Source organism: Rosa rugosa, chromosome 4 (assembly GCF_958449725.1).
Source record: "Rosa rugosa chromosome 4, drRosRugo1.1, whole genome shotgun sequence".
Taxonomy (NCBI): Eukaryota; Viridiplantae; Streptophyta; class Magnoliopsida; order Rosales; family Rosaceae; genus Rosa; species Rosa rugosa.
The window spans coordinates 21,572,922-21,586,432 of NC_084823.1; the positions used below are offsets into that span (position 1 = coordinate 21,572,922).

The 13,511-nt window shown below is 36.9% G+C and overlaps 2 protein-coding genes across 2 annotated transcripts; one reads left to right on the plus strand and one right to left on the minus strand.

The window, feature by feature from the left end:
• Positions 1 to 167: 167 nt before the first annotated feature.
• On the minus strand, positions 168 to 9,668 carry LOC133742001 (phosphatidylinositol 4-phosphate 5-kinase 8). The gene is made up of 10 exons (XM_062169699.1): positions 9,253 to 9,668; positions 7,939 to 8,109; positions 6,759 to 7,820; positions 6,029 to 6,196; positions 5,394 to 5,559; positions 2,918 to 3,028; positions 2,631 to 2,818; positions 2,054 to 2,208; positions 910 to 1,075; positions 168 to 650 (listed from the first exon to the last, which is right to left on the minus strand). Exons 2-10 carry the CDS (start codon positions 7,953 to 7,955, stop codon positions 368 to 370), a joined length of 2,316 nt encoding a protein of 771 aa, XP_062025683.1. The 5' UTR covers positions 7,956 to 8,109; positions 9,253 to 9,668; the 3' UTR covers positions 168 to 367.
• A 1,000-nt stretch (positions 9,669 to 10,668) lies between these two features.
• Positions 10,669 to 12,558, plus strand: LOC133744510 (uncharacterized). The gene is made up of 5 exons (XM_062172606.1): positions 10,669 to 10,872; positions 11,074 to 11,193; positions 11,287 to 11,763; positions 11,945 to 12,126; positions 12,435 to 12,558. Exons 3-5 carry the CDS (start codon positions 11,455 to 11,457, stop codon positions 12,556 to 12,558), a joined length of 615 nt encoding a protein of 204 aa, XP_062028590.1. The 5' UTR covers positions 10,669 to 10,872; positions 11,074 to 11,193; positions 11,287 to 11,454.
• The last annotated feature ends 953 nt before the right edge of the window (positions 12,559 to 13,511 follow it).

The window sequence follows — 13,511 nt, forward strand, 5'->3', positions numbered from 1 at the left end:
TCTCTTAGCTTTGAATTTAAATCAATTTAGCTTTAGTTGTCCTATAGAGGCTTGAAATTGTAACTTTTTCGATTTCGGATAAAAATATATATATATTAAAAGACCAACTTAAAGTGCTTCAATGCTTCATGTAAAGTAATAGAAACCATCCTTTTCATGCCAAAACATTTGGCATTTCACAAATAGATATTGTGGGCTAACATTAATTACCATTCTTGTGGTGAAACGGAACATCTGTGTTATATCTATAACAATATAACTTTACAAATTAGGTGAAAAGAATAGTTTGTTCTTTAACATACAAAAGACACAAAGCTTTTCCTATATGGCAAGGATGACTATAAAAAGGAAAAGAGAAAACATTATGCTATATTGCTATGTTAGGGAAAACTTTCTCCAAGAAATTGATGAAACGTTTAGCATACAGCGTGGGTTCAACAGCAGAAATGGTTAGAGGATCAAACCGCAATGATTTGTATGTGTGCTCAAGTTTCTTTTTCACATTGTATTCCTGCAATATATCAATTATGCCCATATACAGGACCACATCATAAAATTCAAACAGTTCTACGTCTGTTGAATCAGCCTCATCCTGTGGAAGCTTATGATTGGCCTGAGCTGGCATGTTTACTCCCAATTGCACTCTTAACCTGAGAAAAATGCAAGTACTTGACATCACCTGTGCTGCTCAGCATTTATCACACTGGTAGTAAAGTTGCAGACCTTAAATAAAAGCAGAAAAGAAGCGCAAGGTTCCTATATAAATGTTAACAAGTTTATAACTACGCCACTGCATTTGTTATCAATGGGTAAAGATCATTTTAGTAAAATACATCTCTACCTCAATCCCCTCCCAAAAAAAAAGAAAACACTAGTCTAAAATAAAGATAGTATACTAATTGAACCTACCTTCCAGTACCAGGCAGTAAAAGATCAACTTCTTTGTCACCAAGAGAATATGCTTTCAACGTACTTCCTCTGATATGAGGACCAGGAGCAGTACTCACAGAGCCAGGTTCATGGGTTACCAGTACAAGACCTTTAGGAGGAATCGAAAGCCCTCCTGCAGTCACACCTGCTAGCGCATAGAAAATGAGTATTCAACATTTAACCCACACAAGAAAGTATGCCAAGTAGCTGATCAATTTGAAAAGATCCAGCAATTCCAGACCATGCACGCATGTGTATAGCTAACTCCGGTTTTAGTTATGAGATTCAATAGTTATTCAAATAAGTACATCCAGATAACATATGCATGCAACCATCTCCTGCATTATATATTCTTCTACTATCCATAATCTGTCAAGTCAGCTGGGCCATAATAAAAGGAATTATCTCTCTTTTATCTCAACAAAAACTATATGGTTCTCGCAGAACTAGCATAGAAATTTATTTGATGGCCTTCAATACAACAGGTTTTAGCTGCTGGATCCAACCACATGATCAGATCACCACCTAAAGAACAGGGATTGCATGTATCAATGCCTTTTCAAAATGCCATGAAGATGTCAGAGAACCGAGGCTCCTTCACTTACATTTTCAGTGAAACCAAAATGACGAACATAACTGGTGACAATTGCCTAGATGTCAATGACATGGTGGACGGACATTCTGTGCACTTAAGGATGTCAGGATGTTTCAAATCCTGAACTTCTGACAACATCTGTGTGTCATTCAAAACTTCAAACACTGATGAGAACTAGGCTGCCTATGTATTAGAACCAGTTTGTTTTCAAAACTTCATATACTGATGAGAACTAGGCTGCTTATTTATTATTTGTTTTTATTTCATTTTACTTTTAGTGCGTAGTCCTGATTTTGCGATTATTCTAAGTGTGTGATTTTACTGAGAGTGACTGTTAGTTTAAATTTTGGAGCGACTCCTGCTGGAAGGAAATATGGCTAAAAAAAGAATTAAGTTAATGAAAAAAAAAATTAACCAGAATTTTCAGAACATTCACTAAATGCACAAGATATCAGAAGACATGAGAATTTTCAAATGATTAGATGTATGTTCATTTATTGAGATTCTTTAACACAAAGAAATGCTTACCATCACCTGTAGGTAAACTATCATGATTTTGAATTGTATCAGGAGGTTGTGAAAATGCCTTGAGATTCTCAGGAGCTCTAAAATGTAGTCCCAAAAGAAGGCTATAATCAATTATATGCTGAGATTCTAAGAACCTGCAGTCCAGTGATATTTGTCTGCAAAATGAGGAGGAAGAAAATTTCCAAACAGGGTTATATGGAAAAAAATTATTCAGACAGTCGACAGTGACACGTAGAAAACAATGATGAGCTCTCTTTTGCATATATAAGTCTTTCGGACACTATAAGAGGCGAAATGATGATGGATCACTGTAGAGTATTGAAACTTCATAAAGAATTCCCAGCTCGTTGTTTCCCAAAGAATAAAATACAGGTATGCTACTGATATGTAGTGTTTATAGATGGAAATCAACAATGAACGATGCCAGGGAAAATAAAAAATAGATTTTATAAGGCAGAAAATAAGTATCATTTCGGCCTAACTCTGACGCAGGTATAAATCCATTGTTTTACAGATTCGGAATATGATCATCAAAAGATATTGGCACAACAAAAATACAGTTTTGAAAAGGACTTACTTAAAAAGGGCCTCTCGCAATAATTTGTCCATATGAAATTCAAATGGCAGATCAAGATCTTTCAGTGTGGTATTTTCTTTTATCTTATCTGGATCCGTGCATCTTCCAAGAGTTGAACCCTTCAAATCAAAACGGCGATGAATTCGTAATTCAGTGCAAAACATATTCCCCATGACCACAAAGCGTACCTGAAAATATTAAATATAGAAATAGTCACACCAATCAGACCTGACAATAAAGTCAGAATTGAAACTAGGGTAATCTGACAGAGTTATGTAGCCAGGTACCTTTCTTCGAGTTTTTAATGTTATCCTGTGGAGCCCAAAAAACTTTGTTATGAGAGTGTTTTCATGTTCTCCTACATGGGAATAATAGCTAGGCAGCATCCTGAGCAGAACCTTTATAAGAAAGAAAAAAATGTAAGTCATCTCAACATGCCAGACTTTCATAAGAAAGAACTAACAAGGTCTTGAACTTTTTATATCATAGATAAAAATAAAACTAAAATTATAGAAGAAAAAGTAATTCAAGTCCTATCAATTGATTGTGCCAAAAGGGCAAAAGAAATACAAATAAGTATTTGACTATCAAATAAATGCAACATTGACAGACAACCAAAAGTCAGCCATGGAGAAGGCTTAAATTGACCACTTATTTCTCTTTCATCACCTGAACCCATGGGCCTTGGCATTCACATATACCTCACCTAGTGTACTATCCATCTAAAAAACAACAAAGAACCATCCTGACTTCCCACAATCTCTCTGCAGCATCTTCAAACAAATGCTTTGTCTTTGACATATCAGCATGTCATTTTCCAAAGCAGCATCCTCTCTCGGCTACAATCTTGTATATTAAATTCTACAAGGGATAAAGAGGCTGGAGATAATACAAAATTACAACAAAAGCCTTCCGAGAGAGAAGGTGGGAATTGCAGTTCGCTGACACTATCTAAGTGCAATTACCGGTTTGCCAGGAATCGGACAAAAAACTCTGATCTACAGATCTAATTAGAAGTAACATGCCAAGGATCATGCATTCGTGTTAAATTAAGTGATCATTTCAGCAACACTCTGTTTCCCTTCAACAATCATAAAGGAGTTCTCCACCAAACTGAGCATGGCATCTAAGGTTTACAAGACCTTAAGTAAACCATAATATATTATATACACTTGGAAGCCTTTGAAGACACTAGGCAACTAGCAAGTCCACCTCAACAGCACCCTTTGACCACCAGAGTCGATGTAAAATGAAAGCCTTCATTCATTCATGTTTTTTAAGGTGTTGTTGGCATCAATTTGAGCCATCAAATCAACAGATACTGATCGCATAGAAGTCTTTACCTAATGATAAGTCGTGGAAACCCCTTCAAATCATTGGAACTGACCTTTAAAGCAATAAAAATCTGATTTAGCCCCACAAAGAAGTAATAGTTTCAAAATAATCTGCACAATTCCTAGTAAGTAGTTTCTGAGCCAACAACTTCAGGATTTTGGCAAGTGGCAGGTCAGAAATTCAGAGACCCCACAGTTGGCCCAGTTGTAAAGAGTGAGTATGGACCGAGCTAACTCTTAAATCCTAAGTTCTAACCCCCAATAATTATGTGTATCATACAAATATAATAAATAATTATAATATACCATATAAATATACTTTTCAAAAATATTATACCATATACATGTGTGTCTATGCGCGCGCGCACACGTGAAGTTTTATTCTAACAAAATTACTAGATATCATTCTAAGTTAATACCTAAATAGTGTGGTCTGCAGATGACTTTATGTATCTAAGGTTTACTTAAGGTCTTGTACCCTCATAGGCTACATGCCTGACGGTTTCTCAAAACCAAAGAAACCACTGAGAATTGGCAAAGGTACTTTGAGCTGGTCATGTCATGATGTACTCTAGGATTACATCTCACATGATTTAATTTCTTATTTAAATGATAATTCAATATTAATTTGATATTTTTTTTTCTGTTCTTAGAGAAAAAGAAAAAAAAGGAGGATTTGTCCAATTCTGTGCAGGTTTCCTCTTAGTATTTTCTACAAAAGGTTCTCAGATTGGGAAGAGCGGCATGCTGTTCAATGGGTGGGAGTTGGAGAAGCTTTCTTTTTCACTCTGTTGGTTATAACTTCTACATGAAGAACTTTGACAACATGTTTTCAAGCAGACATGCAAATACAAATTGATATTCAGAGTTAGGTCATGTTTTTAGATGCCAAAAGCACGTTCAGATAACAAAAGGCACTTTAGGTAAGGTTTGACAAATATAGTTTAAAGTACTTTCTGGGTTATAGAAGCTCTTGGGGCTTTTCTGGAGAAGCACCTGTCAGGTGACTTCTCAGGAAGCACTTAACTTTCATAAAATTTATGTACGTCTAAAACGTGCACCACTGAGCAAAAGCACTTCCTCCAAAAGCACTGCCAAAAAGCGCCTTTAGATTGGTACAAACATCTATTAACATATTTTCTTACTTAATTATATAAGAAAGAAAGGGACCTAGACAAAAGACAATGCACCCCTATAAAAACTAAGAAACTAAGAAATAAGAATCCATTTTAACAGTGAAACAAAACAAAAAAACAAAAAAAACAACATAAAAGAAGATTTTTCTAGGGGAAAAAATGGAGGATCTTGATAAGAGTCGGCCAACTGCTAAGTTCAGTTGATTCCAAAGGACAAATAAATTGTATTGGTTCAATAGGAATTTTGACTACAAGGTATATAACTTAGCATAGAAGTTTGCATGTGTTCAAACCTTCAGTTCAGTTTTCTTTAAAGTCTTAATCACAAATCTATCATCATGAGAAAGATAGAAGATACTGCCACTTTTCCCTGAAGAAGGGAGCTCTCTTAAGCCATCATCACCACAAATGGACATCATGTACTCTGCTGCATCTAATTTGAACATCTCCCTTAAATTCCTGAAATGTTACTCTTTATTAGCACAAGGAAACTCAAAATTGCTTATTCGCATATAGCAGAAACATATACTTGCAAGATTGGGATGTGTATATGATTAAGGCATGTACAACATGGAAAGAAGAAACAAAATTCCAAAAACAAAATGAAGTAAAAATAAAGCCCAACAGATCAACCAAAAGTCCAAAACCAAAGAGGGAAACCTCAAAGTAGACTCTATCTATTATAATGGACGAAAATACTAATAGATAGCTTAAGAGTTACATTGATGGAGACCTATACAGACAAATGTGCTCTAGTAGAAAGTATGAACCAACCAATTCAAATGCATGATGCTTATCATGTCACTCATTTTTACAGTTTAGGCAAATGAGCTCTAGTAGAAAGTTAGAAACCAACCAATTCAAATGCATGATGCTTATCATGTCACTCATTTTTACAGTTTAGGTAATATGCATTAGAAAAGTGTACCTGAAGACCATAGGGCAATAGTCTTTCCAAGAAAAATCAATTGAATAATGTGGAGGTGTAAACTGAGAACCCTTTCTAGGAAAATACATCCTTATTCTTGCTCGATCTCCAAAATCAGAAGATCGAACTTCACGTACAGGAACTGGTGTGATCTTCCCAACAGTGTATCTGTGAACTTCAAACAGAATATTTAGTAAGTGTAACAAATCCTACCAAAAACACATAATTAGGCAGACTGCCCAATTAAACTGTTATCTCACTTGGGAGTTCAAACCTATATCAAATTATTATAGCAATTTCTCAAAAGTCAATTTTGTTTTTGCAAAGTATAGATAAAAGTGTCAACTTATGAAAGGGGCATTTTTTGTTACATAGGTAACTATGAAGAGAGTATTCAGCCTGCACCATGATCAACACATATGATTCCAAAAGCAATAACCAGGGAGGAGAACATATGACATAATCCAGGTACTTGAGGTCAATTAATTCAGTTAACAAATTACTAGCAGACAAGTTCTTATGCAATCACATGTTGCACCAAGTCAAAAATTTCAATCGCCAATTTTTAGACATCAGGTAAAATAAAGCTCAGCGCCAGTGCCATAGAATTTGAAGAATTAGCGCACGTGAACATACAAACTAAAGAGTATGTCCAAGATTGAATGGACATCTTTGTGCAGAGAGTATCATTAATAGTTTGAGACTCAAAGATATGGGTAAAGCAATTTACCTGATACCAAGTTGCAGATTTAGCATTAAATAATAGCTCCTGTTGCCTCTCAAAAAGTCAATGCAGGACTTCTTTGCCTCCTTCACTTTTCGTTGTTTACCTTTCTTTGACATCTCCATATTATTCTTAACTTTTTCTTTGATCAACACCCCTTGCATGTATTCTCGCTCATAGACTAAACAATTGTTATCTTGCGCCTCATGTTGACCATCCTCGGAGTTATGGGACAATGTACGTGAAGAGCCATACATTAAAAATTCTTTAGCAGGATCCAAATGGGTCCAGTTTTTATCTAACGACATACATTTGTGTGATATACGACTTGAATTTCTTAAAATTCCACCACCAGAGGTTTTCTCAGAAAGACAACGCTTTACACTTGGTCTAGCCTTTCCTTCTTCTGAATTTAACAATGATCCAGACAACAAACCTTTTCCATCATCATAATAACCTAGAGAGCTGCACCACTTCTTTAAGGAGGGATGTTTAGTTCCAGCTGGATAGAATGTGCCTTTTCCATCCTTTAGGCCCCGACTCCATGTTCCAAAATAGTATCCCCCATCTGCAAACCTATAAATTCCAGACCCATCTCTTAACCCATTTAACCAGAAGCCGTTGAAAAGATCCCCATTGTCCCATTTCATGACCCCTCTACCACACATTTTCCCACCTTTCCAACTCCCTACGTACGTATTCCCACTATTCCAGGAATACCTACCATTACCTTCATGTACTCCTTCCTTCCATGATCCTTCATAAATATCTGAATTAGAATACTGCTTTTTCCCAATTCCATGCTGAATATTCATCCTCCAACAACCCTGATAAAAAGAACCATCAGGTCCAGTAAAGATGCCATAACCATGAAGGTAACCGCCAGAGAAATCACCAACATATTTTGCTCCTGATGTCCAAATCATCTGCCCTTTGCCTGTCATTTTTCCTTCTTCCCAGTCCCCCTCGTAGATTGTTCCATCAGACCATGCATATTTACCCTTACCATGTGGCAGAATTCCCTTAAACTTTCCAATATAAACGTCCCTATTTGAGAAGGCTTTTTCACTGAGATACAGAAAAAGCAGAAAAATGAACAGTAAAATGACGTTATGTCTGTAGCCCAAGTCAAGATGGGGAAGGTCAAGAGAGAGAGAAGTGAAAGATCAAACCACAGAATTGTTACCTTTCACTGTCCTCCATTGTAGCATATAATACTCAGTTTATCTGTCTTTGATATCGTTCATAAATTTCCTTCTCATACAGCCTTTCTAACTCTTGAAAGGACAGCAAGTAGTATGACGACTAGAGTCTTCAATCGCCTTTTCAGTAATATAGAAGCAGAAGGAGGGTTTGACTGTAAATATGAAAGATATCCATTAAACAAATAGTCAATAATTTTTTGGTCTGATAGTCATTATATCAACCCTAAAGAAAAGATGAAATGACAAAAATATCAAAATATTTCATAAATTTGCATCACTGAAAAACATCCTCAGTCCTTGCAGGCACTCATTTCCTGATCAATTGGGGTATTATGATGTTCCTTTTCCTCATTTTCTTACAGGTGAAAAATGAGCATCATTTCTCATAATGCTTGTTCTTTTGCATTCTCACTTATGGTATTGGAAAAGTTCCACATATATTTTTGGGTTATTTAGATCATTATTTGTCCTATATATAACATATGTTTTAACACACGCTGATCCAAAAAATGATTCGACAATTTTGAGCTTGCAGAAAGGAGTCTCATAACCACATAAACTTCTCAATTGTCAAGTGTCAAAGCACAATTAAGATACCAGCCCACCATACATCATAACTCTATATCAAAAACCAAATCACCAAGTGCTAAAGCACTACCGCATATCAATTCCGAACCTTAACCGAAAAGTCCCGAAATAGTTATGCAAGAGAATTTTCTATGAAAACTTCAAATCAAGATAAAAATACAAATCTAAGGTTGTCTCGTTATCCTAATCACACACTTCCAAATTTAAACCATAGATCATATAACTTGCTTAATGCCACCATATGGCATCATATTTGGATAAAAATAGAAACCACAGTGAGCCACAAGTGAAGTGTATCTTCCTACTTTTAAGACAAACTGACTGATAAAAGTAATATCATACAACCTTGATCCATGATATTTTCATCATTTACAAACAAAATATATATATATATATATAGATAAACACTTTCTGATTCACAGTCATGTTAGACCTCGATAATGATCTTGCAGTCATCGTTTTGAAGCTTGTCAATTAGTATGCAATAATCAACTTGAAGTAAAATGGAAAATTCAGCTTTATCGGCTACCGCTTAGCACGCATTTTTTCAGTCTGGGCTACTGATTTCAGTTCTCAGGTTTCTGTATCGGAAAAAAAATTCCGATACAGAAACCTGAGAACTGAATCGAAGTTTATAGATATATCAACAAAATGAGGATCCCTAGCTAGCCACACATATATAATTGATGTTTCAAATGAGCTCTCACCTGGCTTCGATTAGACTGAAAAGTTGATCTCCAAAACTGAGCTCGAACAATGAAGAATGGAAAAGCCCCCAAAGAACAAAATTCAGAGCCACAAGTAATAATAGAGGGGGACCAACTGTTCAAGCTAGCCGACCTAAAACCCTAATTGACAGAGACTCTCCACCATCCGATTCAGACTCTCTCTCTCTCTCTCTGAAACGGAGACGACTCTCCTTTGTTTTTTCCAATGATTTATCTTCCTTTTTCTGCACCTGAAATGATGAAGGTGGGAGAGGGAAAAAGGAACCTTTGGGTTCAGCTGGTTCGGAATCTCGACACGTGGCAATCGACTGTCATCTGGACCCACCTCCTCTGTTCTTCCCTTTGGGGAATCGTCACGCGGGACCCACGACCTGGAGGACGCGTGATCTGTGATTGGGTGGCAGAGAAAGCGGGCGGGGCGTTCGGTCTTAGCAGCATATATGTCTGTCTGCTGAGGGAAGCATACGGGGCTGTGTTCGGGTGTGTCACGGCGTACTGAAGCCATCACATGGGCCAGTCTGACCAGTCTTTTCAGTTAATCAGGCGCATGTGGCTGGTAAGATAACGGCCAATCAATCACCTCACGTCCTGTAGGAATACTTGCAAGTTGCGAATTATCGGATTCTCTTCTTCCTGCATGAAAAGGTTAAGAGAAGAATATCATTCTCTTTTTTTTTTTCTTTTTTTTTTGGTCAAAGGAATACCATTCTCTTACAACAAGTGAATCTATAAACCAAAATCAAAGTTAATTGCCGATTTGCTAAATTGGTTGATCTACTATTTATCTTAAATTAGCAATTACCTCCGATCACACAATGCAATTGTCGGTGAGCTGTAACCTGTTGGTAAGTTAGAGCAACTCCAACAGCTTCCTCATATTTTGATTTTTCTCTATTTTAGGGAAAAATAAGCATATTTTGCTCCAACAGATTCCCTATAACTATCCTCATTTTAGGGATAGTGAGGAAAGAGAAAATCAAATTCCCTAAATTTACAGCAATCTCTAAAATTTTAAGGAATAATTATAGAGATTGCTGTAAAATAGGGAATCTGTTGGAGTTGGAGATGAAAAAAATACTAAAGTTTTGACTTTTGCTTCCCTATAATAGATCAATTATAGGGCGGAGCTTCTTCCACCCACCTAGGTGGGTGCTCACCTGGGGTCTTCAACGGTGCGTGCAATACACGCGCTATTAGGATATGTTAGGCCAAAAAACGTCTACGTCAGTGAAACTGATTTTACTCCACTCACATGCTTCGCACTCGATATACTAATTTTACTCCACTCACATGCTTTGCACGCGATATACGATGGATATAACCTAAAAAAAAAAAAATACAAATCAATCTAATTCTCTCAGCAGCCGCATAAAACTCAAACGAGAAGAGGAGACACAGAATATTGGGAAGGAGAGATCGAATCAGGCTGATTAAGAACACCTTCGGTGCCTTCTGTCGATTCCCCTCTTTCTTAAAGTCGGCTCCGTCCCGGATTCAGGACCTCCCCTTTCCGGCTACTTCGTCATGAGCACCGGGCTAAGGGGCGGTTGAGCAACTCAAGCGAACCGCCTCTCTAGGCTTCGCTATCGCTCATGACTGGTATATGGATCTCTCCTTCCTTTCCTACTGCGAGGTTTAGTGGAGGTTGTTTTTGTGCCAAATTTGGTTCTTGATATTAGTTCAAATACTTGAGCAATCTAATTTTTTTTGCCTTGTCTATTTTTAGATTTGTTCCTCTGTTGTGTGGATACATATGTCTGTTTCTTTGAGTCTTAATCTTCATTGTATTTTCCGGTTAAGACGATTAAATCTGAGTGAGTTCCAGTCGCCGGAATTGTGAAGGATTCCATTGTGGGTTACTGGGTTTCGGGCCATTTGATCTTTGGGGCTGTGCTTTCTGGACCAGAACAATATTAGCAGGTTATTCATCTGTGATTTTTGTATAATCAGTTGTTTATGTATATATGTGTTCATGCGCATCATATCATTGAATAGTGAATATAGTTTTTCCAGAATTTTTGAACAGGTGATCGGCTTCATGATAGAGGAGCATAATCAGAAGCATTTGGAAGAGCCTAAGCCAGGACCAAGAGGGGTACATTACATTTAGTGGATTCTGTTAATTTGGATGTCGCTTGTTTAGAAACAGAAATTGGGAGGTTGGCCTACACAGTTGATTGCATGGAACTCAAGCTGGAGGAGTTAAGATTACATGTATTTAACTTAGAACGTGCGATGCTTGAAATATTGAATGATGATTGCATTGAGGAAGTTGTTTCTGAGGTTGTGGGAATTGTGAGTTTAAAGGCCAATAAGACTCATAACCTGTTGAGTCAAACCGTTGTTACAACCTTTGTGGAGGAAATGGATGAGGAGTTGCTTGGTGAACATGGGAGAAGCAGTCAAGACCCACTAAAAAAATTGACCAAGTCACCAGTGCTGGATGGCTATGCTGATGAGGGACCCCATGAGGAACTCATACATGAGGAGGTAGCTTCATGAACACTCCCACCCCCTTGATAAACTGATTAATGTACAGAATGCTGAATTCTTTTTAAGCTATTTTTCAACTAAAATTATGTGATACTATTTGTATGTAGAAAATTATATTGTCACCGCAATTATATCAACACCGCTCTAACTTGCAAACTATATTTGTTGGTGAAAACAGCTCAAACCTGACCCTGTGATGAGGGTTAAACAGCAGCCACAAAAGACTCTTCGTTCTCGGAAGCAACAAAGGAGTAAACCCAAAGCCCTAATTTTCTCAATAAGCGGTCTTATCACACTTGAGAATGCACATCTCATGAAATTTTTATTTAGGAAGAATGGCATTGGAGAAGACAAGTGGAGGTAAAAAATTATGCTATTATTTTGTGTAATTACTTATTATTATAATTGTAGGCTCTGATTTATGTTCCTAAGTTATTGTAATTGTAGTTTAGTCTGATATGAACCTAGTTATCTAAAGATTCATGAAATTTTATCCACTGTTGTCAAACTAATATTGGATTTAATAGCATAATACTATATCTAAGTTCATCTGTGTATGTTGGAACCCAGTCATGGTATCATACTAAAAGTAGGAGTAGGGGCCTTCAGTTAATCAATACAGGGTCAGATTTATATTCCTAACTAAACACTGTTAAATATTCATGCAGTGAAGTAGTAGCTAGTTATGGTGACTACGCCGTTACTAGAAAGGAATTTCAGTGTCTCTCTCCAGCAACTCCACTATCTTGCAAGGCTAGACTCTCATCTATTTCCCATTGTACATATAATTGATTAGATATTTATTTTCACACTCATTTAATGTCCACTTATTATAACCAGGTCATAAACATATCTACGGCGTATTTGAATGAGCCAGAGTCAGAACATTGGTTTCTCCCTTCCTTTTTTGGGGTATGAACATCCGTTGCCCAAAACATTGCTACAAAATTTGAAATTATTGCATCCACATGGTTTGGCTAACAAATCATTTCATATCGCAGGAACAAGCAAGGGTAAAAGATGAACCATGTAGCTATGCTAAGTGGCTCACATCAACCATTGAGATATGCGGTCTTAAGAGGTTTCATCGCCATCTCCAACAATGCTCCAAGGCAAATTTCTGCAATTATAGTCCCATTATACTTGAAATTTTATTGAATATATATTCTTTACCATATTAAGGACTATGATGCAGATATTCATCCCCTTGCATGACAATATGGAAGAGCACTGGTTTCTGTTGGTCATGCACCTCCCTGAAAAAAATGCAGAGGTGCTGAATAGCTTCCTTGATGCAAGGTCACGTGAGAGGGGAATGGATCATGCAAGAGACGTGGTTAGTTCCACCATAGACAATGCCCCTTTTTATTAATTGCATTCTTTGTCTATGATTATGATGTGATATCAATGTGGGCAGATGACAATGCTGCAGAAGGTATTTGGTACTGAAACAACATGGTCAAACTCCAAATTTTATCATTTTCCATCATTCACTCTTAACATGTCGAACTTTAACCCAACACATGAACAAAAATCTGAGAGTGGGGTATTTGTTATAAGGCACATGCAGTACTACCGTGGCATGTGGTCAACAACGATTAGTATCGCAACTTACCTAACGATTTTTTTGATGCAATAGACCGATTAAATATTTACTTTTTTGTACTTTGGTGTCAGTTTCATTCGGAGGACCAGCGTACTCGATTGGCACTTGAAATTGTTCTTCATCCAAGGAATGAACACCG